General features: G+C 40.3%; 1 protein-coding gene across 2 annotated transcripts in view; it reads right to left on the minus strand.

Moving 5' to 3' along the window:
* Positions 1-795: 795 nt before the first annotated feature.
* pax7a (paired box 7a) overlaps positions 796-18,592 on the minus strand; it is a 76,261-nt gene continuing 58,464 nt past the window's right edge. For both annotated transcript variants that reach the window (XM_049471639.1, XM_049471638.1), the window contains exons 8-9: positions 9,321-9,570; positions 796-5,108 (exon numbers count right to left, since the gene is read on the minus strand). In XM_049471639.1, coding sequence (XP_049327596.1) covers positions 4,993-5,108; positions 9,321-9,570 — 366 coding nt within the window. In that variant the 3' untranslated portion in view covers positions 796-4,992. The remainder of the gene's footprint in view (positions 5,109-9,320; positions 9,571-18,592) is intronic.

Consider the following 18,592-nt stretch of genomic DNA (forward strand, 5'->3'; position numbering starts at 1 on the left):
AGTTAATTAATAGTTAATAAAGCACTTTCAACATATAAAAAGAAAGAACAACAGTGACAATTACTTTTTAAACATATCTAATAAAATAATACAGGAAGTCAGTTTAGTCATTTAACATGTTATTATAGTTAAATGAATATTATAAAAGTTATTAACAGAAATGTAAAAAAAAAAAACGAATGTGGAATCACTATTTGTTATACGTCAGGCCACTGTTGTCCTTCCTATTTATGTTTTCATGTTCAAACTGCTTATTAGGTGTTTATTACCTAATTAATAAATATTAATAAACTCCTTTATTTATAAATGATTTATAAAATATTTATAAAGGAGCCTTATTTTAAAGTGGTACCATAATGTATACCATATATAAAGAATAGGTTTATCTGTTCTAGTGTTAGACTAGATGGTGTGCATGGATACTGCTGAACATGTTCCAGTCTGGTTGTATTCTACTGTTGGGAACTAGTGGGAGGCGCCGCCTTAAAGGGGAATTCTGATAACAGTGTTGTTGTACAGTATTTTTTATTTTTATTTATTGAGCTTCTAAAAACTCATGCAGACATCATAGCCTTTTGGCTAAATGTTTTACAGTTATTGAACCTGGATCCAGAGAAATCTGGGTATTAATAGTTAATAACTAGTAATATCAAAAATTGTTTCCAGACTATGGTTATAATATCCAATTTTGTTGAGTAATTTGTCATAAACTCTTTTTTATTAATTCATATTTTAAATCATATATCAGAAACAACTGTCAATGCGCAATAACACAAAATAATGAATACTCCCAGGTCTGTTTAAGAGCTTTAATTGGTAACATTTACGCCAGTGTTACAGGAAAGACACCAACAGGCTGAAGGAAATTACCAAATACAATTTTCCCACTACTCTACTACGTCATACAGCAGAATAAATTATACCATGAGAACGTACACACACATGCTGAACCCAAAGGGAAGAAAGCATAAACACAAATCCTAACCAAAATGTTTAAGAACTGTCGGGGGGCTGGGGCTCAGAGTCGGGGGAAGGTGATGCACTTTTAATATCCAAATGTTGATTAACGCATGTTAGCCACGGGTGGTCGATGCCTGAAGCACTTTAGTCAGGTTCCTTAATCAGGTTCTTGGTAAAAATGTACAGGATCAGAATCAGGGATAAGGGGGGGGGGGGGGGGGGGCAGATGGATCATCCTTCGACCAGTGCTGTCATCAGTACAAGTCTTACTACACGCCGAGGCCTTTAAAAGGAGTTCTTATGCTCAGTCCTTTGAGACACCGGCGACCCCAGCAGCACCAAGCATGGCTGTGTTCCCTCCACAGTCTTATTGGTCCAGCAGACGATTCATTCTTTCTGATATGAGTCATTTTTTCATCAGTCCTTCATCATAAAGTACGAGCGATTCACTTTTTTCAGTTCATGAAGAGCGTTCTGTCCGTTTGCCGTCAGGGATGAGATCCACGTATTCCATCTGTTCGGTTCTAATGGTGCTTAAGAAGCGTCCAAAAAGTATGGGTTTTTTTTCCACAATCGTTTGGAAAATTTGGGAATGCATGGATTCTGTATCATATTTCATCAAGATTTTACCACAGTAATCAAAGATAATACACTTTACACTGACATGCCACATGCCATGGGTCAGTATTGTGATTAGTATTGTGTCCCATGAATTGTGTCATGTCCCATGACTTTTGTCATGTCCCACAGAAGCTAAATAATGCTGCACTGGCTTGTGGGATACTTGGCTTGTGTGTGTGTGTGTGTGTGTGTGTGTGTGTGTGTCCTTTTATGATGCATTCCCCAAACACACGTGGCAAAATTTCAGAAATCGAATGTGCTGTTACCTTTCAATGAACATGCTGGCCAGTGTTCACCCTCACTAACAAGACCACAAGACCACACCTCACAACTTTCATTTCACTCACAGCTGTCCCATGACTTATGGCATGTCAGTGTATCTTTCTATTCGTAAGTGATACATCGATCGATATATCGAGCAATAGCAAAGAAGTAGAAAAACAGTAAAGGCAACACATAAACTTTAGATCCCCAAAAAATAAAAACAAAAACAAAAAAAAAATACATTAGAAGACTCACGCAGATCCCTTGTTTCATCTACCACTGAACATCATTTTTTTTGTTTTAGTATAAAACATACTCTTTATAAACAAACAATAAACAATCTGCTTGGTCTACTGTACAATTCCATTTATAAGCAACTAAACAGACTGTGTTGAGGTGTGATCTAACAGGGCTACACAGAGGTCAAAATTCACTAGTTTATTTAGGGAGGGAAAGAAAAAAAGAAAGCAGATTTTGTACATGAGTGTGAAAAAGAAGAGAAGAGGATAAATTAAAGAATTAAAGAAGCCCTGCTGACTGATTGGCTGGTTGGTTGGTTCTATAGATGGCTGATGCAGGAGAGGAGAAAAAGCGATGGAGAAAGAAAGAGAGAGAAAGAGAGTGAGAGAGAGTGTGTGAGAGAGAGAGGAGAGTAGAAGAGTGGCACCACAGGAAATGAAAGAAAGGCAGGAGAAATGGAAATATGAGTGAGAATTTGATGTGCCGCTACCGGTGCCCTTTAGCTGGTCGAGAGGATTATTTGATTTGCCAAAGTGCATGTGAATGCCATAGCCTGTGGGCCTCTCTATACGCTTCCCAGGAGCGTTGAAAGAGGGTGGGGGTGAAGAGTGTGTGTGTTGTGTGGGGGGGTTACCCGCTTATAAAAAATATATAAAAAAGTGGAATGCTCCAGAAATTCATACTTGGTCACAAAACTCCACATGTGCAAAGGTGTTCTTTCATCTCGACGTGTGAATTTCGTCCATTTTTTATAGATAACAGTGTGTCACGCCGTGTCAGGAGCCACATAAGCAAGTCTATTTGAGATTACCTATCAACTCGACACGCTTTGAGGCGAGCTCGCGATGGTTCAGGCATGCAGTTTGTGTGATGCTAATTGCTTGTTATGCTAATTGCGTTCATTAACTTTATACTGGCTTTCTAGCTCCGGTACTAAGTTAAAAAGTTAAAAGCTAAAAACTTCACAGAAATATTCAGAGAAAACTGAAGAAGAAAAGCTGGATGCACTGAATGTTTCTTTAAAATGAGGCTTAATTTTAAGGTAAGGGCTAGTGTTGTGTTTAGCAAGAAAAAAAGCAAAAACTGCAGAGACGCTAAACTTAGAGACAGGTTCAAGAAAAGTTAAAAACTGTTTGCGTTTGCCTTTTTGTTTAGTTTTCAGCACGAACGTTCCTTTAAAACGAGTTTTAAGGGTTTGAGGTTGTGTTTAGCGTCTAGGAAGCAAACTTCAGGGATATCAAACATGGAAAAATATTCAGAGAAAGTGGAACACTGCGTATGTTTGAATTGTTTTAAATCCTTTAAAATAAGGCTCAACTTGGAAGCAAGGACTAGCATTGTGGTTAGCGACAAAGAAGCAAACATCAGACACAGCAAACCTGTCTTGAGAAATATTCAGCTTTTAGCGCAACTGTTCCTTTAAAATGAAGCCTAAGTTTAAGGAAAAGGGCTAGCATTGTGGTTAGAAAGAAAAACAAATATTTAGGAAAAGTAGAAAACTGTGTGTTTGCAGTTTCTTGCACAATGTTTCTTTAAAACAAGGTTTAGGGTTGCGACACTGTGTTTAGCAACTAGTAAGCAAAATTCAAAGACTCCAAACATGGAGAAATGTTCAGAGAAAGTGGAAAACTGGGCATGTTTGAATTATTTTTAGCGCAACCGTGCTTTTAAAATGAAGCTTCAGTTGGAGTCAGGGGCTAATGTTGTGGTTAGCAATTAAAAAGAATTAAAAAACTTTTGAAACACTAAAATTGTGTCCGAGAATTTTTTTTATTGTTTAGCGACTAGGAAGCAAAATTCAAAGACTCCAAATTTGGGAGAAAGTGAAAAAAATTGTACGTTTTTGAATTATTTTCAATGCGACTTCTCTTTTAAAATGAGGCTTGAGGTTGTGACAAGGGCTAGCGTGTGTTAGCAAGAAAAAAGCAAACTGTAGAGACCTGTGCATTTCTGTTATTTTGCACAAATGTTCCTTCAAAACGAGGCTTAGGTTTGAGATTACTTCTATTGTTATGGTTACCGACTAAAAAGCAAACTTTAGAAACACCAAATTTAAGTTTGAGGTATGGGCTAGTGTTAGCGGCTAGTGTTTAGCGACTTAGATTCCGCCTTAACAAACAACATCAAATGCACAATGTTTCCCCCCAAATCCTCTTTCCTAAGACAATGCCCTTTCCCCCAGGACAGCTAAGGACAGGACGGTCATGGGAGGGGTGGGGAAAAGAACATTTGTCTTGCAAAAAGACGACGCTAATTCCCAGCAGAATGCACTTAGCCAGACTTCCCACAGAGTGGCCAAGTTCGTATGGAATGTCAAGTGAAATATGAAAGTGAAGGTCAAATCGCTCAGGAGCACTGGGGCTCCGGGACGTGGGGAAAGTGAAAAACCATCAGCAGCACGCTAGCATGCTAGCAGAGCACGAGAGCTAGCATTTCACATGATGTTTTTAGCTTCGGCGAGGAGAAAGAGGAGGAGCAGAATGGTGCAGACATGTTATGTTAGGAAAGCAAAAAAAAAAAAAGTACAATCATCGTAATTACAACAACTATGAAGAGGATAATTATTAGAACAATATCAATAGCAAAAAAAAAAAAGATTATCAATTTGAATTAAATCAGAATTCATAGACAACTATTTACAGCATAATGGAAATACAGACAGGAATGCTAAACGTAGCAGTCACTGATTGGAGTGGCTGAGGGCGTTTCTACCCATTCTGAGGCTGGCCTCGGCAACTGGAATGGGGTAACGTTACATTGGACCAGTTTTTTATTTTGTTTTGTACTGTTTTTTTTTTTTTTTTTCAAAAGATTTCCCAGATTTCCAGGATGTTGGGCTGGTCCGAGACTGGTCCGAGACGGAGCTGTGTGTGTTAATATGAGCGCTTGTGTCGGGTCCAGTGGGGATCAGTAGGCCTGTCCTGTCTCCACCTGCAGAAGTCCCAGGACAGCGGAGTGATCGCCCAGCTTCATCCTCCGCTGGGCGGACAAACTCACGTTCTTAGCCAGGTAGTCCACTGCACCTACACACACACACACACACACACAGAGAGAGAGAGAGAGAGAGATACAGATAGTGATGAGCACAGACATCTGAAAAAAGTCAAAGGCTACACCTTCACAATGTATAATACATAAATATACACAATACTACACACCTTCTCATTCAATGCCTTTCTTTATTTCTTAACCTAGTTTTACATAGTACATTATTATTAAATATGTTCAAACAATTAAGGGACACATATGGAATTACGTAGTAAACAGTAAAAAAGAAAAGTGTTAGTCCTCCACATTAATCCCCTGATCTAAACCTGATGAACTGAGATGGTGATTTGAGGTGATTTAATTGGGATGAGCTGGAGCTTCACAGCGTGAAGGAAAAGCAGAAGCTATTGTTCAGCACCTCCAGGAACTCCTTTAAGGAGCACTATCAACATCATGTCTATTTTCAAACATAAGGAACACCGGATTATAAAGAGCATTAAGCGACACTAGTAAGGATGCCTAAATCAAAGTGAGCAAGGGTGTCGCCATGCTTCCCTTCTAATGGGGAAGCTGGGGGAAGCGCCTAATTATATAAAACTGTAATTCTTAAAAAAATACATTTTCTTTCAAAGTCAAATGAGCACTGGATGTTAACCTACACAGATTTCTCTCCTGAAAAATGTTTATTTGGGTGAGTAAAGAGCTTCTATTGTTTTACAGTAAGCTTAGATTTCCAATCTTTTGTCTATAAGGGTAAGTTTTCAGTGAAGTTTCTCCAGCACTAAGGCTGAGTGCAGCAGCATTAGCATTAGCTGCTAACCGCAGCACTAGCGGGACGCAAATGCTGGCAGATAGCGCTAGACAGAGGAACCCTGAGTGTTCCGGTAACCCAGGGCGCTATCAGCTAGCTATTTGTCCCATGTAGCTTGTTTTAACACAGCAACATATTCGCCTCTGAACGGTGAAAGAGCTAGCGCTGCGGTTAGCATGCTAGAATGCTAATGCTGCTGCTGCTGCACCCAGCCTTAGTGCTGAAAAAACTTCTCTGAAAACTTACCCTTATAACGCTGTACTTCAGTGGAGTGGCTTTACTGCTCTTTAATATGTGACTGGTAAAATTCATACATAAGGCGCATCAGATTTTAAAGCACATTATCGATTTTTGGGAAAATTAAAGGGATTTAAATGTGCCTTATAGCCCGAAAAATACAGTATTTAAATATTCCATAAATGAATAAGTGCAGGTACTAGTGATCCTGCAGAAATCCTATTTCACCAAGCCATAGAAAATAATAACAAACTGATAAAAGTAAATAATCAAATCAAATCAAATTTATTTGTATAGCGCTTTTTACAACAGGTGTTGGCACAAAGCAGCTTTACAGAAACATGATTACAGGACAAAGAATCAGGCAAAACATTACATATAGAAAATACAGAATACAGAACCCCCAGTGAGTGCGGAGGCAAGGAAAAACTCCCTCAGAGCTGCAGGAGGAGGAAGAAACCTTGGGAGGACCAAGACTCACATTTAAGGGGGGACCCCTTAATACCCCTTACCCCATAATAACTGTAAAAACTGGAATTAAGCTGCCTGTTGCAGTACAATAGTTCAGTACTGGTGTCGAAGAAGCATAAAAGCATGGGGCATTAAGTAATGATGAAGTATGTGTGTGTGTGTGTGTTTGTGTGTGTGTATTTGGGTGTGTGTGTGCCACTCTTTATTACTCTTGGCATCTTGGATTTCATGCCCCACACACTCCTCATCCCCCCTTCATTTTCCTCATCAAACCCCTTTCAGGACTGCATCCCCCAGTCATTAAGCAGCCCACGTCGCTCAATCTCTCCCGTAATTAACCTGACACTCGCTCATCAGCCGGCCTCCAGCTGCCCTGCCACCTTCATATTGATCAAGCATTATATTCCTGTATCCATACACACACAAACTCTCTATTTCTCTTACACAAACTCTCACACGCACACACACACCTTAAGTGACACTAGTAAGGATGCCTACATCGAAGTGAGCAAGGGTGTCGCCATGTTTCCCTTCGAAAACTGTAATTCTTAAAAAGTCTTTTAATTCTTAAGTCTTTAAAAAGTTTCTTTCTCTTCTGAAAGCCGTTCATTTGAGTGACTAAAACACTTCCGTTTTTTTTTTTACAGTAAGCTTATATTTACAATATTTTTCTAAGTGTCTAAGTGTAAGTTTTCAGTAAAGTTTCTCCAGCACTAAGGCTAGGTGCAGCAGCATTAGCATTAGCCGCTAACCATAACACTAATAAGGCGTAAATACTGCGTAAATAGCAGCAGTTCATCCCACGTAGCTTGTTTTAACACAGCAATAAACTCGCCTCTAAATGGTGAAAGAGCTAGTGATGTGGTTAGCAGGTAATGCTTATGCTGCTGCACCCAGCCTTAGTGCTGGAGAAACTTCACTCAAAACTCACCGTTATAATGCTGTACTTCAGCGGAGTGGCTTTACTGCTCTTTACCACACTGAGGAGACGGGTGTAGAACCACCACTCCGCTCTACCCAAGTGACAACATCAGCCTCTGATTATGCTAATTCAATCAATCAGTCCTTTCCTGCCCTGAGGCGCGCATTTGAGCCAGCGAGTGTGTTTTGCCAGGGTGTGTGTGCATGTGTGTGTGTGTATACATGTGTGAAGGAGGTGGCTAAGAGGACAGTGGCACCCTCAGGGTGTAAGGGGCTGGCTTTGAAGTGGCCCCTGTGCCCGTATTCCCAGTGGAGCACAAACCAGTGTGACTAACCCACTTGCCCCCGGGGCAGCAGAGCAGCACTTTATCAGGAGCATGTGTCTGCCGCTCTGGCCACAGGGGTCAGGGCAGGAGAGGGCTGGAGATTCGGACGCTGATCGCCCCCCGACTCAGCACCCTGACTGCCCCTAAAGGAAGCAATTAGGATTGCTGGGACTGGATAAGGATAAGGCCTACTGGTGCCACTGGGCGAAAACGCTGATGAGCTGCTGCAGGTGAAAGGAAACCAATTAGTAACCTCTGCTGAATGACTGTATATTAGAATTGCTGAAGTGGCCAGGTGATAATGAAATTAGCCTCGTCGTTTAGGCCCTGATTTAACACCAGCACTGGCAGCAAATCATCGTTTATAGATGTATTAATGGACTCTGAGCTCACAGACATTAGATTCAATTATGGTTCTTGTGCATCATAAAATCACAGATTTCACCACAATTGAATTTGATTTAGTTCATCTGGCTGATTCACAATGGTTATACTACATAAGCAAATATGACTGGACCACAGAATGGTCTGTGTCCTACTGATGTACACATTAAAAAGTAATAACTAATAAATTAAGCTTTCATAGTGGACTTTAATCATTTAGACTAATCATTTAGATTATTCAATGAATTAAGTACAATTTTAACCAATACATCACATCTATTATTTCCCAATTTGATGCATCAAGGCTTTCTACATTTAAGAGATTCTTGTATATTCTCACTTTTTGACTCAATGTGATGAATGGACCAATATAAATGTTTCAAACATTGTCAATATTCTCATTATATCATTAAGTTCTATTAAATAAATATAATTCTTGAAATACCTCATAAAACACCGAACAATCACATAGGTTTTTTTTTCTGTGTGGTAAACAGGTAGATTTAAAAATATAAAAATAACCTTATGGTTAAGCCTTAAGGAGTTGAAGATGTCCAATCCCAAATGTGTCAAAAGTAATGGGATTGTATTAAATTGATCATTGGAAATACTCACACTTGTATAAGCTGTAAGTGAGGTTAAACATCTGCTATAGGATTAAGGCTAGCTATCAGTTGTTATCAATTAACAATTGAGGGTGCCAGATAAATGGGACATTGTAATTAAGAAGGTATAATGCAATCTATCCAATCTGTATTGGTAGCAATAAGTAGCACCATTTTTTTATTTAATACAGAATGTTCATTAAGTATTGATGTTACAGCTAGCATTGCTAAAAGTGCAAACATTCTGACTAGCTTAGGAGTGCTATTTTTTTTAACCAACTGAAGGCCTGCTTCTAATAGTCATGGTTCTCCAATCGTTTATACTCAAACCTTGGGTGTTTAACCTTGTCATGGAAGTGATTAGTCCAGTACAGGTGTGTTGGACATTGTGCTGGACTGGTTTTGACGTCAGACTTGATGTCATTGATGTATGACCCTTCAAGCTTAATGCAGACACAGAATGTGTATTTGTGACAGGATATAGCTACTCACTCTGGCCGTACTGGCTATACTGGTAGCCGGCGGTGACGGGGTCCACGCTGTAACTAGTGGCGCTGTAGGTGGGAGGGCAGTAGGACTGCGAGGAGGCCAGGCTGTCCACGCTCTTGATGGGGTCAGAGCGCTGGCTGCAGCTGGCCGAGATGGGGTTGGAGGAGTCCAGGCTGCCGTGGAGTGGAGAGATGGAGAAGTCGTGCTGGGGCTGAGTGGGCATGGCACTGGGGTTACTCAGGATACTCATCACCTGCGGAGAAAAGAAGAGAGACAAGAGAGAAGAGAGAGAGAGAGAATAGGTTAGGTCAACTAGTGTTCAGTGATGGATGGTGTAGAGGTTGTGACCAATTTATCTGCATTACAGCAGATACAGGGCTACAGTTTAGATCTATATAGGCATATATATAGTGGCCCATAACAGGGGTCGGAAATAGGCGGCCGCAGGCATACAAGCATGGGCATGTGGCCCATGAGGTAGTTTGAACTATAATTAACGATAGTGAAAAAAAAAAAAAAAATGCATCTCTGGCAAGCTTTTGTTTCCATTACACCCTGTCTCTCTGTCTAGTTTTTCCACCCATTCTCCATTCTCCATTCTTCCACCCATTCTCCATATAAGGGCATTTTTCCCAGCCGTGTCTCATTCACTAGCCGGGGCAGCGATAGTGTATTGGAACGCAACTCTGATGACAAGAGTTCGATGTTGCAAAAGGAGTGGTGTGTTAATTAATACATTTATTCTTTTTTTGGGTTTACCTGGTTTGGTGTGAACTGCTTTGCAATTGGGTTCAACAACCCTCTAGGCTGGAGAGCTACTAGTCTTTAGCACTCAGTCTCAATACACTTCATTTTCCAAAACAAATTTTTTTGTGGCCCGCCACGTAATGGCTTGGAAAATATTTGGCCCGTGGGCAAATTTAATTGCTGACCCCTGGCCTAGAAGGTAGATAGAGCTCTTCAATGATTGTGGCTTGAAAACATGGCCATAAAGCAGTGGTGGCTTCAGTTATAGTACTGGGCCATTGATGATGGTTTTGGGTTTTGGGCCACGCTTGATTATAGTCCTTTACCCTCATTGCCTTCTTGTCACCAACAGCAATCTCTGCCTACCACTCCATTGTTCATGTCCTCCTGTCACTGTTCACAGAGGACAGAGGTGGACAGATCAGAGGTATCATCCATCCCCTAACAGAGTGATGTAAGAGCAACCAAGAGAAAACCAGAGTGCCAGAGTGCCAGGCGCTGAGAAATGCCAGCAAAGCAAGAGCGAGGTTGAGCGAGAAAGAAAGAGAAGCAAGAGCCAGGCCCATCATACTCCATCAGCAGTGTCAGCCAGCCCCCTGTCCCGAGGCCTCCGGCTCAACAAGCGCTGAGGGACGAGCCTAATCCCACCCGCCGAGCACCCCGAAAGCCCCGCTCTCATGAATAATAATGAGGAGAGAGCACAGAGGCCCAAACCCAGCCAAGTACGTGTCTCTCCAGTCCCAATCAATGGCCAGAACACTTCATTCAACCCGTTTCAGCTCAAACCCTCCTCCACTGCAGAAGATCCTGTTTTGTCCGAGGACAGATCATTTAAATACGACGGTGTGAGCGAGTACTGGATAGTACTGAACTGCGGTAACCTATAGGATATTCCAAGCACAACAGCTTTTGTTTCCCATTTCACCCTGTCTAAAAAGCTTGATTCCTGAAGTACTCTGACCATATCACAAACATTTCACTCATTAAAAGGCGTTTTTACATGCTTGCTCTATGAGTTTGGTACGTTTGGTCAAGTGTAAAAGCTTCTTTCAAGCTTGGGAGTGTCCAGAGTTACGATTACGATTAGTGGCCTGGGATCCACTTTATTTGGTATGGTCTGCTGCAATTGCAGAAGCTATCTGCTCCTGGTGCTGCGTGTAGGGTTGCGTGATTGGTTCATTTTTTCTTTCTTCTACTCTTATTGAGTGGATGATCATCTTTCACACCTGAAATTTTGGGCTGAACTAAACAGGATACATATGAACATCCATAACAAACAACATCAGATCCTACAGTATATCAGCTACCGAATGGTAACTGGATTGATGGATGAAACCTTACAGTTTTAAACGAGTGTTGCTAGGGTTATTGCAGTAGAGATGCAGTAGAGTAACCCCAGATGTTGGGCAGACAGAGGCTCGAAGCGGAGGGAAACTGTTTAGCAAGGCCGAAAAACACCCTGGACCTGTCCTACAAACAAGATCCTAAATCTTTAACCTGCAGTGCACATCACAGCATAGTTTTGAGGCTTTTATGGGCCTGGCCCTTTAAACGTCCTGGGAGATGGTCTCTGAAAACAGAGACAGAAAGGATAGATCATGGAGAAAGAGGGATGGAGAGATGCCTCACACATGATCTCTCTCTCTTTCTCTCTCTCTTTCTCTCTCTTTCTCTTTCTCTCTCGCCCCACATCAGGTTCACATTGTCTCTCGCTACGCTGTGCTGGCCTTTGGCCTCCCTGGCTGCTAAACCAATTAGTCCATCATGGAGCCGCTTAAACACACACACACACACACACACACATACAGACACACACACACATATATCCACATGTAGACACAACCTTGGACTCACACTTCCCACGGACACACACACACACACACACACTTCCCTCCGACGCCTCCTCTCAGAGTGAGTTTTAAACACAGTTTAAACTCAACAGCCTGCGGCGGGGAAGTGAAGAAAAAAAAAAAAAAACTGCGGACCCCGAGAGTCGCCATTCAAGCCGCCTTTGTGGAAACAGCACACGTGCTCCGGAGCAACCGAATTAATCATATTATGATTAATATTCCACAAAATGCTTCTCCCAGGAAATATGAAGCACTTGAGGCACATCAGAGCCTGAAAGCTGGTTAGCCATTTCCTCATGTTAATTCTATCAGTATGGAAGCCCCCCCTCTTCACACCCCTTCCTCACCATATCCCCCCTCACACACATAGAGAACACATGTGACATGGATCCACATAAGCCAGAGTTTCATATACCCCCCCCCCCCCCCCCCCCAACACCACCATTCAGTCAGGACACATGTGACGCACCCATTTGGGCGAGAGATTGGTCCGTTTCCTGATTAAAATGGATTAGTGTGAGCGCGAGAGCACAAGTAGCCCTTGTCGTCGAAAGAGAGAGAGAGTAAAAGAGAGAGAGTAAAAGAGAAAGAGAGAGAGTAAAAGAGAGAGAAAGAGAGAGAGAGTATGGGGTGGCGCTGGTGGGGATGTGGGACTGGCTGGCTCGTCGGGGGTCCAGAGAAAGCAGCTGGAGGGGTGGGACAGATTTAGTCATCAGTTAATTGAAGCTTGATTACACCGCTTCCTTTTTTATATGCACATTAAATTAAAAAGCGGCAGACAATCAAGGCCCATTCCTCTATCAGTGCTTCTAATTATAAGGCGGCGACTTCTCGAGGAGTTCCTCAACAGGAGGGGGGGAGAAATGACCTCTTTTGGAGAGCGACTGGGAAGTAACTTCCTTTGCAGCTCCACTGAAACAGCAGTAGAAACAGAAGCTGGACTAGTGCACACTTGAAACTGACAGGAATTAGTATCGTGTCCCATGACTTTTGCCATGTTCAATGAAAGCTAATGAACGCTACACTGACCTGTGAGATATTAAATGTGGGTGTCATATCTGTTCTGTCACCTACTATCAGGCCTTACACCAACCCCAGTAATAAACCACATTGTCTTGCCATGAGCACGTTGGCCAGTGTTCAACCTCACTTACAAGATAACACCTTACAACTTGTACAGGTGTGGGCATTAAAACATATTTCCCTTCCACCTTAAAAAGGTGTATATGTTATAATGTGTCTGCAGTATATGCAGAGTGCATATTTTAATATCCTGTTCCACCTTAAAAGCTGAAGATGTTAAGATGTTATGTTTAAACGCATAAAAAAATTTCTTCAGCCTAAAGCATGTTTTTTTTTTTTTTGCCACAGCAGCATTTAAGATGGAAGGGTAGGTTAGCAGCATTTGTAACTAACAGTTCCTCTAGAATGGTATTGGTATGGTATTTTTCTGAAAATGAAAGTAAACAAAGTAATCAAAAGAAAGATTTAAAGAAAGACTGCAAAGATGACAGCAATGTGTTTTTAACAAATAGCAGTTCAGGGGAACTGTGGAAGTCAATATTAGATCTGGAATACCAAGGAATCTGAAGAAAAAAGTGCTTTACCATCCAACTAACCATGTGACTGGCATAAAAGTGCATAACAGCTGAACCAAGAGGGTGGTGCACTGTTCTACTGTGCAGCTTTGCCCGCATAAACATAATTCAACATCTGAAGTACACTTAATATGCTTCAGATAACTCAGTTTTCAAAAGAAGTGTAGAGAACTAAAATAGATAAGAATAGTTAAAATAGATAACTCTGGCCAAAAGTAGGAATTGCATATGTCGAAAAAGAACACCTTGCTATCTGTGAAGCATGGGGGCGAGTCCACCATGCCACTGACAGTGGCAGTTAGAGATAGCAAATGAGCTAAAGTGTGCATCTTCTACTGTATCTCTCACTGACGGACAGCAGACCACCAGTCCAACACTTCACATTCTCCCAAACGAGTACAACCATCCTGTAAACTCTTTCTGCAGATTTCTGCTGTGAAGTTGTGAAAGATGCTTCAGGTTGGGTGTGGGGTGGTTTGACCTTGGCCAAACATATAATATAAACGCTGCACTCTCGCTGCAGGCGGGAGATTAGACCCTTCAGCTGAGCCGAGATATCATTACAAATCTGCTCGCCCTGGGACGCTAATGTAGCTAAATAAACAAAAATCAATAGCATTCCCACTCCTAATCTGATATGAGAGCTGAGCCTAATCTGAAATATCTCCAGTTGGAGTAGGAAAAACAAGCACCCCAGGCCACCGGTGGCTATCGCTACTCCGGCGCCGATAAAAGCTCAGGGGAAGCAGACAAAAGATGAGCTGAGTTTAGAGGTGGGTAGCAAATAAACAGCTTCCGTTTACAGAAGTACATGTGCTTGAGCTCGAGTAAGAGTTTTAAATGTTTATATTTTAGAACAGGTTGTTTTTTACATTCTTATTAAAATATCAATTTTCTTTTTGGTTTAATTTCATTCTGGACTTCTTTGCTGGTGATCAAATTATTCTTAATTTGGTTCTGGATTATGGTAAGGTTAGTTTTAGGCTTTGAGTTGAGGTTAATGATAGGATAGTGCTTGTTTTATGAAAGGGGTAAGGAATAGGCTTTTGAGATAAAATTAAGTTTAGTCAGGGTTTTTTAAATTATTTTAAAATGTTCAGATTAATAATAAAGCCGTTAGAACTATGAAGAAAAGCATATTGGAATTATTTATTTAAGAAAACCCTTTTAAACAAACCAGAATGTGTTGTAGTACATCTTGTTTAAAGGACAGTTTTGCACATCTTGGCTGGATTTTCTCAGTCAGCTTTATGAGGTAGAGTCACCTGGAATTCAGGCTTTCAGGTAACAGCTGTGCTGAACTCATTAAGGTGCTTAGGAGATCTCTTTAACCCCTTAACAGGCCAGGATTTTTGTAATTGTCTGCTTGACATTACACCACTAAAGCTTGAGGATTTTTATTCAAGCTCTATATAAAAAGCTTTCATGATTCATAAGGAACATTACTGACAAGCATAATTGTAATTGTAATAGAAAATATAAAAAAGTAAGTAAGTAAATCTACTAATGTAAAAATATTTTGAATAAAATCATAAAATTGGCTCTTTTCTGGACTTTATTTTAAAATGAATATTTTACTGAGTACAAATCAAACAGTTCATGTCCTCCAAACCTTTAGTTTAGTTGTATTTGTCTAGTTTTTACATCCATTTTCAAACCTGCAGAATTTTTGGTTTGATTCCTGATTAATTGTTACTGATCTGGAATTATTAAGTGAAGTAGAGAGAAAACAAAGAGAGGGAGCTTCTCCAAGTGTCCTGTGGGAGATTTCAAAATGTACATTTATTTTTAAAAGTTATTTTACTGCAGAAAAAAAGAGATTTGTATCACTTAACCTGTATGCTATATACAAGACAAGAAATGTTGGTACCACTTTAAAATAAGACTACCTTTATAAAGGGTTTATAAATGGTTTACAATTAGTTTATTAATGGTTACTAATTAGGTTGTTAATGCCTTAAAAATCATTAATAATCAGTAGATTATTAATAGAAAGGGCAACAATGACCTGTTGTTTGCCAAATAGTGAACCCACAGCCTTCTATATTGTTGCCCTTTCTATGTATGTGTTATAACTGATTATTAATGATTTTAAGGCATTTAAAACCTAATTATTAACCATTAATAAACTAATTGTAAACCATTTATAAACCCTTTATAAAGGTAGTCTTATTTTAAAGTGGTACCAAATGTTAAGGGGTTTTAAGAATCTTTGGAACTGATATGAATTTAGTCATTCGGGTTAAAGCTGCCCATCTCTAGCCATACTTTACTGTTCAGTCCTCCTCAGAATAGTGTCCCATCCTCCCTCCCTCTCTCCCTCCCTCTTCCCTCTCTCTTTATCCAGTTCTATCTTCTTCTATAGCGCTTTTTCTCATTTGTTGTCAGACTTTGTGTGAGCTGTGTGCGGTGCAGATAACCGGTGCAGTACTCCAGTGTTTAAAGGACACCGCCTCAGGGCGTCCCTTGCCTCTCAACCCTCTTTTTCTCTCTCTCTCTCCCTCTCTGTCTCTCTCTCTCTCTCTCTCTCTCTTTCTGTTTCTCTCTCTTTCCCACTCCCCCGATAGATTACTCAATAAATAATAATAGTGAAAAAAAAAAAACTAATTAATTCTCCCAACTTCTGAGAGCCTCCAGCCTGCAGGCGTCTGGAGCGCCGAGCCGTAAATTGATACAATGTGCATCCTTTCAGATAAACAAACAGTCCATTCGCAACACACAGAAAGGGATTCTTTCATACCCGTCTAATTTCCCTAACAGTCGCAATTATGCATTTTTTTGTGCGCTTCGATGTTTGACGAGTCTTTCTCGCGTGCGGTTCAGCTCCAGAAAATAGCTCGACAACTGACAGGCTGGAAAAAGAAGAGGAGTCTGTACGATACATATAAGGATGTTGCGAAAGGCAATTTAACCAAAAGGCGAATGCTAAGCCTTTGTCAGAAGCAGCGCACCAGCCTACTAGATTACATTCTTTACACCAAGTGGGAGTGGAGGAGTTTGAATTATAAGTAGCTGACTATTGTTCGAGCTATTTTTAAAGCTACGCAAAATTTGATTTGACTTTTGACACTAAGAAAACGGAAAAGTCACACAAATGGTCCATAAATCTGAGCGTGACTTTGACTTAAAGGAGAAATCCATTGTGAAATGGACTTGGTTTGTAGTGAAACATGATAAAGAGTACAAACTTTTGTCCATCTTCAAATAGTCCATCTCCATTCATCCCCAGCATTCCTAAATACAAGGGTTTTATCTGATGCTCCCAACAGTCTTATATGCTATATGCTAGTGATAGGGGCATAGCATTGCTTAAAGTGCCCCATCCCATCTCCCCGAACCATAATTTTAAAATGTTCATATTGATAAAATTGGGATGCACTAGGCTGTTAGCTGTTTTAGCTGCATATATGCTTATTAGAAATTCATATATTTTAGTAGAATGTAAATATATTAATGAAGCTTCGTTGGACTGGAGTTTGTCTGGAGTTCTTTCAAGTCACTGCACCGATCATCTTCATACTAGGCTACATACTAGCAAGAACATCTTCATACTAGCATGAATGTCTGCTATGTTCTTGCTGGAGTGTGACGGCGTGACGGCGTTTATGTTCATCTGGATGGAGAGATTTATATGGATAGTTTTTAGTTTTTTTAAGCGATGAGAAGCCGGAATGAAATAGGAGTAACGATGTTATTTTTAAATGTACATAGTAGAAAGTACAGATAATTGTGTGAAAATGTAAAAGTAAATGAGTAGAAGTAAAAGGTCACCTTAAAAACAGGTAACCAAAGCATTCTCTTTTGAGCATTGACGTCTATTCTGTGTTAATTTTGGACCAGACGAACTAAACTACAGGCCAAATTTCCGAATACAATTTTTTTGGTTAAATATAGAGCCTGATGGACTGACCAGATTTAGTTTAAAATTGCTGCTGCATGGTTTTCCACCAAATCAGATTAACTAAACTCAACCCACAACTATTTCTGGGCTAAATTAAAAAAAGCCTGTTGGACCCAACAGATTTAGCCCAAAATGTCATTCTTCATGATCTCTGGTGCTTGGTAGGTGTGTTGTAGGAGATGCTGTATATCTTCCAGTATCTTCCAGGTGTTTTTTATGCACACACTAAGAAAAGTAAGTACAGATTTGTACTGAAAAGAGTACAAAGCTTGTCGCTGGGGCTGTACCTTATGAGGTACAAAAAGTACCTTTCAGTGAAAGTCCTTTTTTGTACCCATGGTTTTTGTGCCAGTAAAGATTATAAAGATTATAAACATTATCATCAACTACATATGGCTCAAAAACTGCCAAAAAATCCAAAATTGTCTGGCTTTTAAATAAAAAATGTGCAATTGAAATATATATTGTTTATTAGTACAGTGATACAGAATACTGAATGTACCATTTGGCTGCTTAAATGGTACCAATTTGTACTTATTGCTGTAAGAAATTACTTTGTACTTCAGAGGGAACAAATCTGACCCTGTAAAGACCAATATTGTAGCTTTGAGGGTACAATTATGAAGAGTGTAGCTTTGAGTACAAAAAAGTACTTATATCGTACCTCTGTTTTTTAGAGTGCATGCAGATGGTCTGTTTGTATTAATATAACTTATAATAGCTTAAAATAAGTAGAGTACATAAGTAGAGTAGAGTACACGCTACAATATTCTTACAGCTATATCTTAATAAGAAACACTAAATACTATATAAACTAGATTTAAACCCTTTTTATTTCCCTTTTCAAGATATAAGAGATTTTTGTTGCAGCGTATAAAACAAAAGCAGTGGCTGAGTGTGGAGTTTATGAAAGCGTCAGAGGGAGGCAGCAGATAGAGACGGCGGCAGTAGGAGCACCAGCAGACTGCTGGTGGATTGGTGGTGGATGGGGGTGTGAAGTACAAAGGCTTCAGTGGGACTGAGTTAGCCTCAGGACTAGCCTGCCTGCAGAGAAGATAGCAGAGGCCTCAGTTCCCAATACCAGCCTGTGTGCCAAAACACACACACACACACACACACACACACACTCTCTCACACACACACACACACACACTCTCTCTCACACACACTTATACTCTC

Source organism: Astyanax mexicanus, chromosome 24 (assembly GCF_023375975.1).
Source record: "Astyanax mexicanus isolate ESR-SI-001 chromosome 24, AstMex3_surface, whole genome shotgun sequence".
Taxonomy (NCBI): domain Eukaryota; kingdom Metazoa; phylum Chordata; class Actinopteri; order Characiformes; family Acestrorhamphidae; genus Astyanax; species Astyanax mexicanus.